Source organism: Manis javanica, chromosome 10, assembly GCF_040802235.1.
Source record: "Manis javanica isolate MJ-LG chromosome 10, MJ_LKY, whole genome shotgun sequence".
NCBI lineage: Eukaryota > Metazoa > Chordata > Mammalia > Pholidota > Manidae > Manis > Manis javanica.
Genome location: NC_133165.1, coordinates 69,672,813 through 69,694,273, shown reverse-complemented (window position 1 = coordinate 69,694,273; position 21,461 = coordinate 69,672,813). Strand labels below are relative to the sequence as shown.

At 38.4% G+C, this 21,461-nt stretch overlaps 1 protein-coding gene across 1 annotated transcript in view; it reads right to left on the bottom strand.

Annotated features, from left to right (window-relative positions):
- Positions 1-21,461, bottom strand: part of TRHDE (thyrotropin releasing hormone degrading enzyme) — a 395,901-nt gene that overhangs the window by 371,333 nt on the left and 3,107 nt on the right. The window contains exon 2 of the mRNA XM_073213329.1: positions 9,846-10,119. Coding sequence (XP_073069430.1) covers positions 9,846-10,119 — 274 coding nt within the window. The remainder of the gene's footprint in view (positions 1-9,845; positions 10,120-21,461) is intronic.

Here is a 21,461-nt window from a genome sequence, read left to right as displayed (position 1 = left end):
ATTGCCAGTCTTCACTGAACCCACCGTGAGCCAGGCCGGCCGCCGGAGGACGGAGACCTGCCGAGGCGGAGCCGCAGCAACGACACCCGCGAGCTCCCTACGCTCCGCCGTTCAGCCCATCGGCCTGCTCCTCGCTCTTCCTCTGCTGTTGTTAACACGTCTCTGCAGTCTACCCCTCCACCCTCTGTGTAAGTCAGTCTTATTATCAATCGCTCTTATCCTTTATACGAACCCCTAACTCCCACCACCGCTGCCCACATTCTCGTCCTTTTTTAAATCTGCTCTCATCCACTGTCAAAGCCAGAGGGAGGCATGAGCACGTCTTAGCTCCCACCAAGGCCATTTTCACACCACTATTGCTCCCCTTCCATGAAAATCTCCCCCCTTTGGAGTTCACGGCTTCCACTCGTCCTCTTCCCAATCCAACCTTCAGGTGATCCTTGCACTTTGGGAGTCTGAAGTCGAATGCTTTCTTGCCAGCACTCCGAAGGCACTCCCCGTCACTGTTTTTGGTGCCTGTTCCAAGATCGCCTCCCGTTATCTTATTCCTGCTTCCTCCGTGATTCCATCTTTAATCCCCTTTATCCACCCAATTTTGGAAAGACAGGCTTAAAATTCCCCCAACTCAAAACAAAATGTGAAACCCTGCTCTCTGTCACATGCTGTCTTCCACCTCATCTACGTCACCACTCCACTCCTACTTTTTGTTCTCACGATGACTTCTCTTCCTCAGTGGTCCCAAGCCACCTGTCATGAATATCACTCCCACTGTGGGTTTTCTTGCCTGGATACTGTGGCCCATGATTTCAACAGTGCTGCTCCTGTCACTGCTGTCCACATGGGTCTTACCAGTCGCCAGGTTAACTCTCCCCACATCTGTTTTCTCTATTCCAATTGCTGGTTCTTAAAACTTGCAGAAAGGTACAAAAGATTGTTGGATATCTCCTCTGCAAAGACAAGCCATTAAACAGCAGGTAGCCATTGGCTACTATCTGGAAACTTTTTTGTTCTCTTCTTATAGACTCAGCTCTCCTATATCTAACAATTACTTTCAGAAGGCTCTGCAACAATATGTTTTTCTTATCCCTTCCCTTAACTATCACTCTGAAAAACAGTCTGTACTCACTACTCCATTCCCTCACTCTACACTGAATCTTCAGCAGAACTTTTATTGGCTCTGTTGCTACCACACTAATGAAATTTAAGGAGCTTCATCAATTATATTCTCTTTCGTTTTAAATTCTCAAACTCCTTGACTCCAATAAACTCCTGACCTGGCCACATAACTCACTAACAAGACTGCAGCCGTGACTGGATAACCCAAGCCTGGCTCAAGCATATTCTCATGCAGCAGAGATGAGTCAGGCACCACAATCTCAAGACAGGCACCCACATGGCAGGCAGCCTAGGCCCACAGAGCTGACAAGCCCAGCTGTCATCAGCCAGTCAACAGTTCTCAGAAGACTGTTTTCCTGATAGAGGGCAGAGACAATCCCAGTCTCTCCATTTCGAGAGCCACTCCATTTCTCCTCCACTAGAGTAGATCTTTCCGAGTCTAGACTCTGCACTGAATTCAGTTCTCCATTTTGCAATAAAACTTTGCCTTGCCTTTCACTACTCAACTCTTTTCAACAAAATTTTTCATATATTGGTCAAAATTATTTCTCATCAATTTTCACACCGTATATATTAATCTAACCAAAAGATTAATAAAGATTTAGAACTCCTTACCACTGTGTCTTCTCTAAAGGGAATTTACTATTTAGATGTCCAGTGGACTTTCACTGAGTGCCTGCCATCTTTCACATACAGCAGGAACTGCTGGTATTACAAAGATGAGTAAGATGTGGTACCTGTCTTCAGAGTTCAGTCTAGAGGAGCAGAGGCCAGCAAGATAAGAACCATGGACAGCGACAGACACTTTGTACAATAACAGATCAGGGTACATGGTGTTCTAAGAGAGGAGAAGGATGACTCTCAGAGTAGTCAGGATGCCTCTGTTTACATTTTTAATAGATTATCATCCAACAATAGATTTGTTATTATGTATTTGTATTTCTCCATGGGCCATTTTAATATTTGTAATGCAATCTAAACAGAATGTCTAATGACAAAAGCACTCATGATTGAGAGATTTTTTTTACTGGAATGTATGCTTAGAGTACATTAACCTCCAGTCCTCTCCTTTTGTTAAGACCTAAATTTTATTTCCAGTAGAAAACTACACAGAATAATCTCAGGTTTAAATAAGTAAATACAGTGTCATCACTAGAATCCTAGCATCAGAAATGTACACCACGTTTGTGTGTGTATGTGTATGTTTGTGTTTACTTTCCCAGGTATAGATATATGTACATATACATCATCATTGTTAATTTTGTGTATCCTTCCATTATAGCCAGTCCACACAATAAAACTAAAAAATATGTTTGGGAAACTTGTAGCAGTTTTTCTCCTCAGCATCCCTTCTCCAGAAACTCCTCTTTTTTTGCAACACAAACTCCCACCCACAAGATATGCACACTGCAGACACGTGACCAGAAATGATCATGTCACTCAAAGAAGGGCAATCAATACACTCCCTATGAAGTTTGGAAATTAATAAAGGCCACCTTTTATCTTGGGGCCTGCATGGCAATTTACAAAACTTGGGAACTTTTGGCAGCAATATTCCATGTGAATCAAAGAACAGAGGAAGCCTCTCCACAGTAGAGAGTAAAGCAAAGCAGAAGCATTGACAAGGACCTGAAATTGTGTTCCCTGGTTTCTCATGGTGACCCAAGCCCCAGATCCATCCCTGACCTGGGATTACTTGATATACCCCAATGTCTTTCCAATAAATATCCCTTTTTGCTGAAGTTCCAACTGAGTTTTTGCAGCTTGCTAACAAAAGAATGATAACTAAAAAAAATCTACGTTAATGGGACAATTTTAATATTAATTCTACATAGGATAACAAGATGAATGGATTACTCAGGCAATGTAGGTCATGCAGCTAAGAGATTGGCCAACAAGAATGAACACCCTCACTGGTTGTGAAATCCAATTTAGAATACAGAGTGAATCTGAAGGATGAAAACTATAGAGCTGTTATTACCTTAATCTTTAAAGTCTTGACTTTTTGCTCTTCTGCTTTTCCAAAGTTTATTTTTCCTGTCTTTTGTCCCTCACCAAGTCCTACCAACTCTTCCTTTAAAATGACTTTCATATTTATACCACCCTATCCATTTAAATTATAACTATACAGTCCAGAGTTTCTTGGCTAAATGGATTCCCTGCTTCCAGGGTCTTCATGTCCATGTATTTTGCATGCTTTCCTCAGGCAGATTATGAAAATTACACATATCATACCTGCAGATTTTAAATTTCCCGTGGCTGTTATTGTTAACTGAACAAAATCTTAAAATTTAGCCAAGCACTAAGCTCTCTCACAATCTAGTTTCCATCTACTTCTCAAACTTATATATCCCTACTCCTTTCTATGACTTCTGAATTTTTAATCAGTTTGTCATCATCAGAGTGAGGACAAGCTGTGCTCATGCTTTTACAAACATAATCTCCTATAATACTTAAGACAACTGTGGTGGTTTTCAAATGAGTCTGCAAATTCTTCGACACTACTCCCATTGAAAGATGTGATCTATGTCCCCTCTGCTAGAATCTGGGCCAACCTAAGTTTGTAACTAATAGAATGTACCAAAAGTGATACTGTTTAACTTCTTAGGCTAGGTCAGAAAGGGTAATACAACCTCTGCCTTGTTAAAAAGAAAAGAAAAAAACATTTAAAAGGTGGTGACTAATACAATCCATATAACCATTTGTAACAAAATGAATTGGCAGTGTAAGTCTCTTGGCGCACTCACCTTCGGAGGACTTGTCGCCAGTAACGAGTCTGACAGCATTAGGCCACTATGCTGTAAGGAAGCTCAGACCCCATGGAAAGACCAATCACAGACGTTCCAACTGAGAGAGCCCCAGCTGAGGGCCCCCACAATGGCCAAAACCAGGATGCTTAGTTAAGATGCCCCCAGATGACTCCTGCCCATAGCTGTCAAGCCTTCAAACTACCAGGCCTTCCCCACTGAGTCATCAGAGAGCAGAGGTGAGCCACTGTGTGCTCTATACGGTTCATACTCCTGACCCACAAAACCCATTTATTTTTATTTTTATTTTTTTTATTGCTAAGTTTGAGAGTGAATCCTGATTCAGCAATATCAATTGGAGCTGATATTAGTACCTAGAAGCAGGGCACTGCCATAACAAAAACCTTACATGTGACATCGGCTTTGGGAACGGACTCTGGGCAAAAGCTAGAAGATCTTGAGAGGATCTTGTAGCTGAAGCATAGGGTTCTTGAGGTAACTACTGGTGATGGCTTGGAGAGTATTGGGATAAATGGTTTTAGAAGCTGAAGGAAAGGGGACCTCTGCTCTGTGGTGGAAGAAAGTTTGGCAACAGTGTTGCCTATGGTGCCACAGAAAATGAGAAATATAAAAGTATCTTATATTTTTTAGCTAAGAAGATTTCCAGGCAGAACACTGAAAACACCTGGCCTCTTCTCACTGGCCATGAAACATGCAAAAAAATAAAAATAAATGAGCTTAACTGTCCAGTTTCCTCCAAACTGTCCAGTTTCCAAGCAAAATTTAGAAGAAACAGAAAATAGCCAGTATTTGCTGGACCTGAAATTAAAACTCTTTTTCTTTCCCAAGCTCTCCAGATGGAAAAAGGTTCTCCAAGTAAAAAACAGGTCATGGTCATGAAAATACAATCTAAAGATGAAGCCAAAGATGTGACCTCAGAAACTGTTAAGATACTCTTAAAATGATACCCCATAGGCCTTTCAAAAAGACAAAAGGTTTTCTATGGATCTTAAAGGTGTGCCTCATAACCCTTCCCTGTTAAATAATACAGCATCTAAGAATGTAATGGGTATTATTCTGTAAAGCCTAACGGTAGACAAAGAGTACAGTCTTAAAGAGACATGTGGGTATAGTTTTTCTAATGGAATGGATATAACACAATATTAAAAAGTCAACAGATATTTACATAATTATACTTGTTTGGACTTAGAGAAGCAGAGCCAATACAAAAGAAAAAAAAGGCCTTTGGACCCTCAACTTTTTACTGACAGGAGCAAGATGAGAAGGCTCTCCAGTGGCAGACGCAAATCACTTTTTAAATGGCAAAGAAAAGACAGCAGGTAACACCAGAGCCCAATGGGGCCAAGTGCTGGAAAGAATAACTCATTGGGAACAGCACTAAACATAATTAAGGAATTGCCAACATGCACCAGTTGGATTTTAGAATTGCTATGGGGCCAGAGGCTGCCGTATCCTCCCATTTTCTCCATTCTCGGATAGAAGATCTGTTATATAATAGTCACAGTCCTGTCTCACTGTGGTCTGTTGGTGGGAAGGGAGGATAGATAACACGCCTCGTTAGTAAGCAGACCTTCAGCATGAGAGAGACTGTGCCCAAGATGCCAAGCCCAAGTGTCTCATCTGTACCTCGACCTAAGCAAAATGGTGACGTCCTGGCCCTCAAGCTTCAGCCTGATGCTATAATGGAATAAGGCCTACTGGAAAGTATATTTTGTTTGTGAGATTAATGTAAATAATTTGTGACCAGACTGCAGACTGCATTGATTTCAAAACAAGTCCACAAATTCTTGGACATTCCTCATCGAGAGGTGGAATCCATGCCCTCCTCTAGCAAATCAGGACTGTCCTAGTGACTCACCTATAACCGTTAGAATGCAGCAGACTTCTGAGGATGAATCAAAAAAGTCATACAGCTTCCACCTAGTTCTTCGGGACACTCATCCTTGGAACTACCATGTAAGAAACCCAACCATCATGAGGCTACTCTGCTGTGAGCAAGTCCAAGCCACTTGGAAAGGCCACATGTAGCTGCTCTCGCCAGCAACCCAGCTGACATGCCAGAATACTGACATGCCAGAACACTGACGGAACAATCAGCAGACATGTTAGTGAAGACGGAGCAGATGATTCTGGCCTCCAGTCGTCGTCAACTCCACTCATCTAATCTCCCCAGCCGAGGCCCCTGACATCACTGAACAGTGACAGCGGCCCCTCTGTGGCCTTGCAAATTCCTGACCCACTGAAACTTTGAGCATTATCAGATGGTTGTTTTATGCCACTGAATTGTGGAGTGGTCATGACAGTAACCACAACAATATTGTAAAGGGAAAATTTATACTTACAGTGTTTAAACAAGAAAACAAGGATAAAGAGAAGTAATTAACCAAGGTCACAGAGAAGCAAAGCAAAAATTCTAAAACAGGTCTATCTGATTCTAAAATCTGTGTCTGTAACTATAATGCTACACTATCTCCCATAGATATCCCTCTTGGTCTTTCCTATTGATATTTCCCAGCGGAGGACTATATGCACACATCACCTGCTTCTCTAAGACCAAACGACCACTCAGAGCCATATTAAACCCCACCTCTTTCATAAAGACTCCAACCCTCAGCAATTTCTCCCTCTCCCAATCCTCTCTAAACTCTTCCAACTCATTTTCTATGACTTTTACTTGACAACTAGTGAATGCTGGTATTACTCATTTACAGTTAGTGAATCCATCCCTTTTCTGGTGCACATTCCTTGGCTATACTCTTGAATTATGTCCCCAGACAAAGGCTGAAAATCCACATGCCTACAGAATGAAGCAGGTAATATATGACAGTAAAGTGGACTGGGAGCAAAAGAACAAAGTGGTCTGGATTTGGTCACACTGGGAAGCAAATGCTCCAGGTAAATGGTCCAGCTACCACCTAGATCCAGCACACTGAGCTTCTTCACAGTATATATAACTTTATTTGGTTATTGTCGCTCTCTCCTCATTAGAATGTAAGTTTCCTGAGAGCAGAGAGTTTGTCTACTTTCTTTGCTGCTAGATCACCAGAGCCTAAAACAATACCTGACATTCAGTCAACAAATAACTGTTGAATGAGTAAACAAATATTGCCAAGTTGGAATGTGGGCTCAGTGTCACAGAATCTTCCAATTTTTTCAAGAGATGCCAGAAAAAAATAATTTTATGTGCAATCTCCCAATTTCTAAATGTTGACAACTAATTAGAAAAGTGTTGTGGCATTTTGGGGTTGTGCAAACAAATGATGTCTGCAGGCTTGGACTCCATCTGCGAGCTGTACATGCAGTCACTACACTAGAGGGATGTTAGCTTTTTTTACCATCTAATTACTTAGAACAGTGCCTAGTAAAGTGTAGATAACTGGATAAGCAAATGACAAAGCTTCAAGTATATATACTTGAGGCACTGCTATGATTCAGCTGTGTATCTTCACAGATGCTGCTCAAGTGACTTTCTCATATCCCCAAGGAAACAGTTTCAGCTTCTGATCCATAATGACCATATGGACTTCACATGACCATCCCATTCCCACAATTCTTAGGTGTAACTTCCTCCCCTCCCAGCTACAAAGAGTTCAGAAATGTGATTGCCATGTGCTCCCAGTTATTACTGGGGAAGAGAAAAGGCAGTGAAAAGAACATAGATTGGGTTTCCAAGGGGCAACAGAAAAAGAGAACCAGGTATGTTTTTTATTTTCTTTTACACTCCCACAGTTGACAAATAAGTGCTCCTGATGGCAATTTTGTTTTCTTTTGCACTATTCTTAGTATCTTTAGATTAGATAATCTAAAATTTTATTTCAGTTGACCTTTTGATGTTCTCTAGTAGCATGTTTTATCTTTCTTTACATAAAAATTATTAAGGAGGAATTTTTAAATATTTACTAATTACTTGAATTCTTATTTCTAATAAAAGTCATATCTAAATAATTAGAGTGAATCTGGTTTTAAAATATGGGTCACTTAGCAACAAGCATAATTGCATAGGAGCGCAGAATACTTTTAAGATCCTTTAAAGAAAATATATTTGGAAAAAAACATTGGCAGTGCACCTGAAGATACTAGCTGACTCGCAGCAAGTTAATCATTAAATTCTGCAGCTGTGAAAGGAAGTGAGATGTCTTAGTGTCCCTTTTTCTGGTTATAGTCCAAGGCACAGAGCCTTGAAGTATCCATCGGAGATATCAACAAACATCAGAAGAAAGCAACATATCAAATGAGTATAGGTCCAAAAAAGTCAAAAATATCACCTAGCCCTGTATAGCCAGCATTTAGGACATTATTTTAATGATTATGTATATTAATTCACTATACAGAGTTCCTCAATAATGGAATTAATTTTGTAGGCAGGAAGATCTTATTTTTTAAATAGGCTCCATAGTGTTTGAAATTGAAAGTAAGAGGGATAAAAATGTACTTAGCCGAACCTGTATTTCAAAATTTAGGTTGTTCTAGACCTATGAGCTTCCTACAGAATAAGAATACAGATTTCTATTCACTGCTTTTGTTATGTTTGAACAACAGTGAATACAATGGCCAGTGGATGGGGAGGATCATTACCCAAATTCTCTTATACACACACAGGTGGAATGGTGAAGCAGAGCTCCAAGAGCACAGGGGCGGGGGGAATGCCCAGAATTTGGAAACAGACCAACAGAAGTTTCTTTTGCAGCTCTACCACATGCTTATTCTTTGATCTTGAGAAATGTATGTAATCTCTTTAAATCTCAGTTTGCTTTATTCATTTGGAAAAATGGAATCATAATGCCTTGCATTAGGGTTGACAAAGTGGCTAATTTATTGTGTAAAATTTTATGGCTTATTTATTGTGTAAGCCATTGAAATAAGGAAGAAGTTGGTAACTCATCATGGCCTGACCTAGCCTGACAAATGCCATACAATACCATACAAAAGTGCTTGGAACACCATGGTATCACAGATGGTAGCTGTCATAGAGAGTCCAGTTGATTCTTATTATAAATTTAATACAGACAGTATTCTCTAGGCTTTCTACACATATCACCCTTCCCTAAGAACGTATTTCTATACAATTGGGTGTTACAGGCTATAAGAAGTTTACAGAAATTCTAAAACTTTGGTAGAAGAACTTATGTACAAAACTGTTCACTGGCCACTGCTGTTAATCACTGAAAAAAAAATGGAAATGACCAACAGGAGGAAACAAATTTCAATATATTCATTCAACCATTCTATTCAGATAAACCCAAAAACATAATTTTAAGCAAAAAATAAAATGAAATAAAAAAGGTTGCAGAATGATATCTATACCATAAAACCACATAAGACATTTTAAAGCATAGCATGTATTGTAAATAGATATATACATACTTAGTAGCTGTGTGGTAATAAGTATGAAAATGGCAAACACTACATTCAGAACAGTGGTTCCTTCTAAGGCAGGAGGCAAGGTAATGAGATCAGGCAAGGGTGCACAGAAGGCTTTAACTCTATCCAACTATGCTTCACTTTTCAAAAATTAAATTAGACTAGAACAAAAATGGTAAAATGTTTACTATCTCTATAGATCTAGCTAGTAGGTATCTGGAGTTTATTATACTATATTGCACATTTTCTGTATATTTGAAATATATCACAATAAAAAGTAGTTTTCCTAGTCACATAAATAAAAACAAGCAATTTCCCAAAGCAGAGAACAACTGATCCAGAGATACTCAGGAGACGAAGAAGAACATGGATGGTAAGAGTGAAGGAGGTGGTGAAAGGAATAAGATATCTGGGTATGGAATAGACATTCCTCTCTAACTCTCCAAAACCAGGAAGGTGATTTTCCCACCATGCGTTAAGGAAGGAAATCAACTACATAAGATGTGGAGAGGATAGAAATGATTCATAGTTCATCTAGAAATCAGGTGACTTTACAGAATGTACATTATCCAAAGATATCAGTAAGCATAAAATACTTACTACAACCCCACTCTTGGTGGTAGTTTCTCTGTATGTGAAGTTGCAAATTGCCCAGGCTAAATAATATGTGGACATGAGAGGGGTCTGTGAAAAGTGATCCGTAACCCATCCATCTTCCTCAAACACCGAAGTTTCCACTGGCATATTGGATAGAGATAAATAGGTTGCTTGATGCTTGATGCTGATTTTGAAAGTAGCCTTGTAGATTGGCTCATCAAAACAAGGAAATGCCTTCCTGGCATGTGTAGGTGAAAACTGAGTAACACCAAGGAATCTGGAAAAAAAGAAAATGACATTCTCCATTACATTTATGACTTGACTTAAATTATAACCACTTTACATGCTTCTGCCGACAAATTAATATATTTTTGCCAAATTGCAAGATACTTTCTTTCTGAACCCAACAAATGCACGAATAGCATGAAAGCATAATTCCTATACATTTCCCCAATAGCGAAAATTCTTCAGGGATGTTGTCTCAAGGTAAATTCTCTAAACCTAGAGCAGTGCTTATAAGATAAAACATTAAACTTTACAGAAACACACTCATTGGAATCACATTGGCAAATTCTGGAAAATAACAGTTCCCCTTTTTAGTATGCCTCACTTTCCTCTTGGAAGCCATACAAGTAAAGTCAGTGAAACTAAAATTCAAAAGTTGTCATTAGATACATGTGGGGCATAGACCTTCACTGGGAAATGTCTGTGCCCTCAAATTTCAGTAAGACATGATCTGATTTTGCTAAGAAAAAGGAGTTTGAAACCTGATAAATTGGTTTAATTTCTGGTTTTACAACATTCTTAGCCATATCATCTTGGGTGATTATTGAATTTCCCTAAGGTGTAGGTTTCCATTCCTCAAAAGGAAATAATCAAGCCTAACTCAAAAAGTATTATAAAGCTTAGTTGGGGTGAAAGGATGAAAATACCTACCACGGGGAAGAGATGAATAGCACCCAGCAGCCAGTTAGCAAAAGGCAGCCAGCTAATAAATGACAGCCACTGACTCACAATATCTTCAACCTTCCTTGGAGTGACATAACATTAACAGATGCTTAGACTAAATAATCCAGAGACCACTGGTTTTTACTACTCATAATATATATTTATTATATAAATTATAAATTATATATATTAATATACATTTTTATTAACATAACATCTCATAATAAGTAAACATGTCAATGTGTTTATATGTGTGTGTGTGTGTGTATATACATATATAATGCATTCACTGCCCTCAAGTTTTCAGATTAAGCTGCTAAATGGCACTCATTAAAACTCTCAATAGAAGCAGCCTCTATATTCTTTCCCAGTTATGGTTACAAATGCAAACACATATTAAGTCCTTTAAGAAGGATGCTTTTTTAACTCAAAAAAAGGTGGCCTTTATTCATGAAAACAGTCATGATATAATTAAACTTTTTGGGTAATCCTAGTTACAAAACTTGACATAAGGCAAGTCAGTATCAGACCCTTCATACCACATTACTGAGTGCTAAAGTAATTTCTTTAAAAGGCTTTCCTCCCATAAGCACTACTGCCACAGCTGCCCTTTCCATCATCCACAGTATTCATGGTTAATCTAACATGGCACACTTCCCCCACTGAGCCCTACTTGGTCTTGAAATTATTCTCAGCACAGCACTTCAGGCAGCTACGACCAATCAATAGGGGTTAACATGTGTATTGAATCTTATTGGCTATCCTTGGCTCAAACCAGGAGGTGTAAATGTTTATATACCATTTTTAAATTATGAAGCTTACATTTATCATTGAGGGCCTACTTTAACAAAGCTTCATTTTAAAATAGAGAAAAACAAGACATTTAAAGATAAATTGTGTATTCACTCACAGAGGGAAGGTTTTTGAATTATCTTGGAAACAGTAGTGGGCTACATAGCAAGCTTGGGTTAAATCACTTAACTGCCTGAGCCTATTTTTTTCATTAGTAGAAGGGAAATAATGTTTTTTCTAGGCCTTCCTTACGAAACTGTCAAGATGATAAAATGAGATAATATATAGGAAAGGAGTTTTAACTATAAATCTTCAGACAAATATAAGGTTAAAGTTGGAAGCAATCTTAGAAACAAATTGTCCCACTGTCATAAATTTCTAAAATGAAAAAGTAGCTCCAGCAGGGTTAAGTGATTTGTCCAAAGTTATACAGGCAATTAGTGCAAAGCTGGGTGTAAAATTCATGTTTTCTGTATCTGAGTAAAAGGTAATTATATTTCATGAACAGTAAAATTAATCTTTAGCCATAGTTTATAAACAACGTTTAAACTTGACTGTTGGTAATAAAGGTTCTTCTTTCCAAATTTGCCAGCATTGTGGTAATATTTTGTCTTATTATTTTCCACTGATAGTAATACAGGTTTGCTTAATGAAGTGTCAATATCTTTTAGTTAAAATGCACCCATTTGCAACTTTCTCTTCAAGTGCTTTTGTCTTACATAATGTTCTTGAATCATAACTTTCAATCTTATTAATTAAAATGTCCACCAAGCTTGATATTCCCCTAGTTAGGTTATTTAAAAGATACCTATGGGATTTCATATAGAGGAAAAGTGCTCCCTTTTAACTTTCAATTATCCAAGAACTCCAATTTCATTGAAGAAATAGATATTGTCTGCTATGTGTGAGCCTCTAGCCTTTCACGGCAAGGTTTTTAGAAGATATAACCATAAGAAATAGTTTGCAATATAACTGAACAGAAAAATACATATATATAAAACAACTAATACTATTAGGGAAAAGTTCTACAAGAGTTCAACAGAGAGGTTGCAGTTAAAATGTCATTGAGTAAAAATCAAAGGTGTCTTTGGCATTAAGTAATTAATGGGTAGGAATTTATTAGATGTAGAAGATCTAAATACCTCTGGGCTAGAGAGAAATTAAAAAACCAAATATTTATGCAGAAGAATCATATTGTGTAGTCTCTTTTTGCCTTACACAGTAAGTAAATGTTAGTAAAGCTAACAATTTAAATCACTGATTCTCAGGGTTGAAGGGAATACAAAGATCACCTAGTAACCTTTCCTGCAATTACTTTTCTTAATGAATTCATATACACAATATGTATTTATGCACAGAGGGCCAACATATATTCTGATAATGTCTAACTGAGGAAATACCAATTTCACAGTCCGGCACCTGAGGATGCCTGCAACTGAATTTCAATTCAGTATTTAGGAATCAAAAAAAGTCCCTTAATAAAGAAGAGCAGTGGACAGATTACATTTTCGGTCTTTTTCAAGCTTGAGATCCTATAACTGAAAAAAAAGATTAGAAATAAAATATTCCCTAAATTTGATGAGGTTTTTTAAGATGTTAATATACATTACTGCTCAACAGCTTTTCACTACAAGCTCTGTAATATATTTGCTCCTCTTTATCATCATTCCTGAGTGTTCAGCACTGAGGAGAAAAAGCTAAAAACAGATGCTTCCTACCCTCAAGGAGTTTATACTCTAATAAAACAAAAAAGTAAACATACACCTAAACAGGTATTAGACAAAAAAAAAAAACATGACAAAGTGGGAGAATGTACAAAGACATTGGATTCCTCTAAAGCAGGGTTTCTCATTCCCAGTCCTACTGACATTTTAGGTTGGATGACTAATTATTCCTTTTGGGGGGCTGTTGTGGGCCCTGGGGGAAGTTTAGCAGCATTCCTGGCTTCTGCTATTAATGCCAGACATGACACCTGGCCTGTCACCCTCTCCCCAGTTGAGACAACCAAAATGTCTCCAGGGGGTAAGAGGGTGGGAAGAGGTGAGAGGAGGTGAGAGAGGACAAAAGTGGCCCAGCTGAGAACCACTGGCCTTAAGAACTGAAGGAAGGCTTCATGGAGAAGGATGTGTAAGAGCTGGTCTTGAAGCCTGGGTAATATTTTAAGGGTCAGAGACTGCTAGAGAAGTAAGCAAGTTGACTGTAGCACAGAAATAAACCCTTAATAAAAGCTTTTGACTCACATACTCAGTTAGGGCCCTATCTGCTCTCCTACAGATTCTAGTTTTGTCAGATCTCAGGATGGCCGGTTCATCTCTAATACCGATCCCACCCTGATACTCTTCTTTCTAACAGAGACCTAGTTTCAGTCTCCGTGTCTTCAGCAGGCAACAGTGTCTGCTGGGTTTCAAAAATATAATTTTGTCTGTAGTGCACATTTTTATGATTGCCTTCAGTTTGTGGAAGTGAGCCTATTTTTCTGCTTACTGTCATGAAAATCACCTAAAAGGTCTCTGGAGAAGGTTATTGGGAGTAGGAAATAATAAATTTGGTTTGGAAGTATATTTGAGGTGAGTTTGAGGTGGGAGCAGGACACCAGGTAGAAGAAAGACAAAAACTTAATTAAAAAAGAAAACATTTTAATATATAGTGGATATGAAATACATATGTAAATATAGCAAAAAGTAAAATAAAACCACAGGAGGCAGAAGATAATAGGGACAAGTATTCAGTCTGTTTTCTTCCTGCTTTCTTAAACAAGATCATTTTGATCTTTTTATGAACCCCTCTATTATCATAAAAAATTCCACTTCCAAAGTGACATCCTGGAAGTGTCATTCCAAGAATGTCACTTTAGCATAACTAGAGAAATATGAATAATATACATATATTTTAATTCTCTTCTATCTAAAATAAATTACTTGACTTCTTAACAATGTATCTATTTGACATTTTGGTGGAGCTAAGAAGGAGGGCTTAAAGCTCTGTGCTGCCTCTGAAAGATACAGAGAATTGATTTCTCCCTATTTCTACAGAAGTTCACTAGGCAAGCTACTTGTGTCAAGTCATTATGATAAGATTCAGCAGAAGTAATGCATTAATGTTGGCTTATATTGCCAACAAATTACTGTGTGTGATACAAAACAATTTCTGCTCCATTATATATTTTCAGATTGCCTTTTCATATACTTAAAATATGCAGTGGAAACAAACATTTGCATAACACTGTTAGAATTCAGTTTGATTCATGACTTTTCACTGTGGAGCCCACCAAAACCAAGAGAAACTCACAAATGACATGGTATATTTGAGAGGTTTCCGTTTTGGCCCCAACTAAGCATACCACACACACAACACCGTGAAAAACCATCTTTGAACTTGCTTCTACTGCAATTGCAATGTCAGTAGTTTTGCAATTGTTTCAGATCAGTAATAAAAACTCCCAAGATCTAGAGAAAAGTTCCAATGGATCACCTAGTTTCTGTTGGAACTGTTTGCAGGAAAGGGACTCGGTTACAAGGTCATGGAAGTTACATACATCCCATTTAAGTTAAGGCTGTTAATCAAAATGCAAATTATTACTCAGTGACAAAACATTTTAAGCCAAAATGAGTCGTTGTTTAGACTGTGTGCTTTTATGTACTTCAATGAGTCATTAAACCTCTGCCATTTCAGAAGAGAAGTACTCCTGCTGAATATTCAGTACTTTAAGCAAGCATGCAATCTATTTTTTTTAAATAACCATTCTAGTAAACTAAAAACATAATGCAATAATGCCAGCAATATGTATGTAGGAAGTGATGCATATGTGAATAATTGTGTTATAAAAACAGAGCATAATATTCATAATTGTTTTCCTATTTATGTACTAAATACTCTTATCAAAAATGAGCATGGAGTACTTGATCACCATTGATGAAGAGTATTGTGAATGCACTAAAATTACTTTCCTGGGCCATAATATTGGGTTTTCATAAGAACAAATAAACTCATGTCTAAGATTCATTTATTTTATATGGGAAAGAGGCAAAGTATTATCTAAGTATCGTAAGGGGCTACTACTGTCAGAACTCAAACACAGTCTGAGAACAATATCTAATGACTGCTGTGCCTTTCCCTGCCTAGAAGTGTCTCTACTGACAAGGTTTCCAGGGACAAGGAAGGCCCCCTCCAGACCCTCAGGGGCGGGTTTCTGCTCTTCTCAGCACTGACAGAGAGCGGTACCGTAGTCAGAGAGGTGTGTTCCCTGGTCTCACACACTCTTCCTGCTCCCTCACTCTCACCGTCTCACAGTGTCTGGACCAAGCAAGGGGTTTTGCTGGCTGTGAAGTACCACAGCTTTTGTCTTTGCTCTGCTTCACGGTGGAAGGGCTCTGCTTCTTCCTCTCCCCATCTTTTGAACACTGCTTGCGGGGCAAAACAGTGGAAGGCACGTCCACAGTGAGCATTTTCCTACTGTCTTGACAGTAAGGAGAAACCCCTAGATGAGAACGTTGGCCCTACATGACCTTGTACCAGTGCAAACAGTAGATCTCCAACCATGGAATAATAATAGGAATACGAATACCCACAAAAATGCTTACCAATGGTCGAACACTGTTCTAAGTGCCTTATCACTTAACTTGTAATCCTCACAATAACTCTATGAACAGGATAGCATACTCCGCATTTTTCAGATGAGAATAGCAGACACAAACAATGAGGAAACTTGGCAAAGGTCATAAAGCTAATAAATGGCAGAGTCAGGAAATGAACCTGGGCAACCTGGTTCCAATGTGCCTCAACTCTAAACATACACACTTCTCTATCCAGCCACACAACCGAAAGTGGACATTTAAAAGACATTTAAAAATAACCAACAGCAGTAATTTTAAAACTTCACTCTTTTCCATCTTTGATTTTTTTTTTTGAGTTGTGCAGTCATGGGGAAAGATCTGAATCAATACATTCGAACTGCACCATGCAAGTCAACATAGGTCTGCACTGGGAGGAGCCCATTCACCTGTCCCTGCACAACGAGTGCCAGAGTGCTTTAACCACCAGGACATTCATTTATTCAGACACTGGGAAGGTAAACCTGGAGACAGGGAGGGCAAGAGAGATGCCATTCACCCTGAGCCAGCCCCACCCAGTCTCACCAACCTTATTCCACACTCACAGCCCTGCCACCACCATCCAGCTGTGAGGTATTTCAGATTGTCCAGGAAATTGAGAAGACAGGGGAGTATTTTTCATCTTTATATTCTCCCAAATTCTATTTTGGGAGTAAAATTCTATCTGTTGGAGAGACATCCACTCTCGAGTGGCAAAAAGCAGGGTTGCATGGGAACCCAGCCACTACAGGAAATCTGAATAGATTTAGAGGACACACAAATAAAAGGACAGATGATGGATATCACTATGGGCAGGTGGGAGAAGGAGCATGGTGATAGAGGGACACCCTTACTTACAGACTGCAAAACATTTACATATAAAGGTAAATTATTTCTTCCTCAATCTTTTTCTATCATTCTTTGAAATGCCTAAAGAAGTGAGTCCTATTCTTCTGCTCTTAACCGAATGTCACCATCCTCTTGCAAACCTAACCTGTTGTCCTGTGCTCTTGTCTCAAATCATCCATATACACATGGCAAAAATTGGTTTGAGGAAATAAACATGTCTCGCACACCAAACAAATACCAGGGATCCAGTCACAGGTCCATCTTTGTTTGAACGAGATCCAGAGAAGATCACAGCTGTTTGGAGTTTCTTAGAATAAACAAAACACATGCAAACTAATTTAACCTTTTCAGAAGAAGTGTATACTTTATTACTACCCAGAGTGATCAAATGAGATGCACCATGGAAAACATGGCAAGACAAACACCAACTGCATGGACTTTCCTCCCTGTATGTATGTATTTCCTAGATTTGGTTTACTAGTAGCATTCTGAATTGTGTTCAAAATCCAGTACTGGGACTCAGTTTCACTATACGGTTGTGTGTGCCTGACAGGGTAGCCATTTGCTGAGTCCATTAACTAATAATATAAAAAAAAAGCTTTGACAAATGGGTCTTCCAGTTCAGAGCCTTCTATAGAAGGGGCAAAATCCAGAAACTCCAACTTGTTCATGTAAAGGTGTCTCCTCACCAGAGTGAATGGGAGATATGGGCTGCTTTCAACATAAAACAATGTGGTGGTTTTCTTGTTTTTATTAAATATCATGATTATTAATTCTCCTAGAAAAAGTAAAGGCATCCAACCATATACACTGATAACACAAGATATCAAATACCTACACACAAAATCCTCTATGTCCTCCACAAGATTTTTGCAAGACTCTTTTGCAATTCTCTTTGAAAACCACAAAGGCATTTTCCCCTTTTTATTTGGAGATCATGATTCTCTCTAAATAATCCTGTATAGGGAGAGACCACCCATTTTTATAGGGAGGCTCTGCCTTCTGTCAGTGTGACATGTTACAAACCGAAGTTTTTCAAAAAAAAACAGTCTCCCTTTTGAAAGTGAATAAAATGTTCATTTACTTTGGGTAAATGTCCTTTCAATCCAACCATGTGGATCCAAACTAAGGTACCCTATTTTGAACATGGGTATGCTTGCCATCTGGCTACCTGAAAGTGGAAATTACTTCAGGTAAATGATTATTTTATCTAATTATAGACAAGTATATTCTGCTGGGAGCCATGCTACTCAAACTGTGTAGCAAAGCTCAGGCTGGAGGAAGACCCCCACAAATCAGGGGCCTTCGCAGCTGGCTCCCTCTATTACCCACCTTGATTTTGTTATTTTCCATTATACTATTAGCTTTGTTTTTACTTGCATTGTTGCCAAAGACTAAGCTAACCTTTGCTAAGCAGCACGGAAAAGATGAGAACATACACTTCCCAAAAGCTTTTCAGGACAGTGCTCCTGAAAAATAGAACACACAGGGGCCAAATGGCGATCTTAGCATAAAGTACTGAAACCTGCTGTTAGTTAGTCAAACATTGACCACCCCATTTCCACTGAGAATGCCCCCCTTGTTTACAATGCTAGTGAAACTAGTGATGGAAAGTTTTATAGAAATAGTCATGAGAAAATATTGAATAGAATAACCCTGTTGACAATTAATCATCTCATGTTTTCTTCCCTCTACTACTTCTATAGTTTGTTTTTCTTCTTTCCTAATCACAGCCCTTTACTAGAATTTGTGCCTCATACATGAAATTACCAAGTACCATATTCCAGGAAGTAAAGGTACCTCAAAAACAAGTACTGGGCATAGAAGCCATGAAGCATAAATCTGCAAAGAAGTGAAAAACTAACCTTTTCAAAGAATATTACTTCTCTCTCACTTACCAGCTATACATCTCCCTGTATGGCCCCGTAAGATGGCTGGTTAGCCAGAGACGGGTAAGATTCCTCAAGGGAGGAACAACCTAAAACAGGCACAGTCACAGGGGGGCCATCAGGTGAGAAAAAGGGGGCCAACAGAGGTGAGGCTTAGAACCTCACCCCCCCCCCAGTTTTGAGAGAAATCTTCTACACCTGTGGATGTTTTGTTGCCCTTATTCAGCTTGGATTAAGACCTGGTCTGTAGGCACAAACCTGATCATCTACACCTGCCTTCTTATAGTTCTAAATCATGCTTTGTATCTATATCTTGCATTTACCTACATTAACATTTTATTAGATTCACATATAAAGTATAAAAATCAAATGAATAATCATACATCATATTTGACTTGATTGTTTATAGTTTAAAGTTTGTAGTTAAAACAGAAACAGTTTCTATGATATGAATGCCCTTGCATTGTTCACCATGTAAGAACTTGTTTAGTCCCTGCAGTAGTGGAGTTATAGAAACCTGTGTAGCATATGTAAGGGAGATTTTGGTATCTACACAGAAGAAAGAGAAATGTAGATAAGAAGGAGAAATTTAGTTTGCTGCCTACTGTGCCCTATAAAGGAGTATAAGATGAAGATATGAGTTTACAATTTTAGATTGATTATAAATTTATTAAAGCCTCTAAGAATATTTTTATGGGAAAGAATCCTAGCTAACTGTGGCACTAGGTGACCTGTATTTCACCCTGAGCTGATAGACTCCATAGTCGCTGCTACGTACTGCATGCTCCTACAGTCACATGCACTTCTTAGAAACTGCGTTGCATAGAAATGTAAAACACAATAGAGTCCATGTTGCTAGGAAAAGTTTCGGTCAAGGAACAGAAAAACAATCACCTGTCTAAAGCTTGACCAACCATGAATAGATTAGAAAGGAGAAAAAAGAAAAAAGCTTGCCTATACTTATTAACCAACTGCCTATACTAATGAATCATCAGAATAATAAAAAATCATATCCTCGTGCAAAATGGTATGTATAAAGCTGTTATCGGCACTTTGTCGAGAGACCACCTCCATCTGACTCCGTGTCCTGTCTCTCCATGCGCCGACTCCATCTCATCCTTTTGGGCTTCACCCCCGCCCCGCTGGAGCTGGACTCCGGCAATATTCTACTAAAGGATACAATGGCATAAATACACTCTCTTTATATCTGTCTGCTACACAACTACTTGAGGAAAATGCAAATATGTATTCTGCCTAATGAAGATTACTCATTGCTCTGTGTAAACATTTCAAATGTAAGAGAATTTATTTATTCACAATATTCAACAAGTGACGAATTTTCCCTTTAGCCAAATGAGCAATCAGAAAGAGATCACTGGCCTCAAGTAGAGAAACCTTGGGCTTCAATGGTAAGTTTGTCTTCTAACCTTTTTCTGCTGCAGAGTGGGAACCAGAAAAGGTGTCCTATAAGACAAAACGCCTCCAACACCTAGTGCAGAATAAAACCTTCCAGGGTCAAAGGTATACAGCACATAGTGAAATCTAATTTTCCTGCTCTCAACCAAATTCCTTCTCTCAGACCTTTGAGAAGTGAGGTCAAAATCAGATTGATTGGGTTATTAATGAGTTGTTTCCACAAGTAAGGTAGACTGAATTGTAGTATTGCTCTTTTCAATATTTCAAGGTGCTCAATGTGATTCCCCATTGACAGATTAAATATTTTCATTACAGAAATTATCCAATAATTAAATTGGCAAAAATTATGCCTAACTAAAGACCAGGATATTTGATCATTAATCAAATGAAAATTTAGAGTTTGCATCTGAATCTTTTTGGAAAGTGTGTCTTAAAATGTCAATCTACATTGCATTAGAGAGACAAAAAATCATTATCAATAAAAATCTAACCCTGAGTTCTTGACATTGGTATTTTAAAAAATTCTGCAAGTAGCCATAGTAACTACCATCAAAAATAGTAATAATAATGTAATGTTGACATAATTGTGAAATAGCTTACTAGATTTCCTTTGCTTATCACATCAAATTTAAAAAATTTCGAGAAATTATCATATCATATTGAAGGAAAAAAACAGGAACAAGGGTTTTCTCTAAGTTGCTGTTAAGAAATAAAACCATCCTGAGATCTCCAGAAACACTGAACCCTGCATTTCTATTGGGATGCAGAGTTAAGCCCTATGTGCACTGGGTTAAAGTTTCAACCAAGTTATTTACATCTTTGGGGAAAACTAAAACAGAGAATTGGAATAGAAATACATACTGGAGTGCAAGCAATCAGCTATGGGTAAGCCAGAAACAGGTGGTCTTTTTAAGAGTCCTGTTAATTTGAAAACGCTGACCAAAAACAAGCTCAGTTCCACTAAATATAGGTTGGCATGGCTCAAAAAATGGGATTTGTTGGAAATATGTTTTATCACAGCAAGATTTATCAGTAATGCTATGCGACCCTCACTACTGACATCCCGACATAAGAAGCTTGTTTCTAAACATAACATGCAAATTTGCTTTCTATGCCTTTTCCTTCATATGTGATAT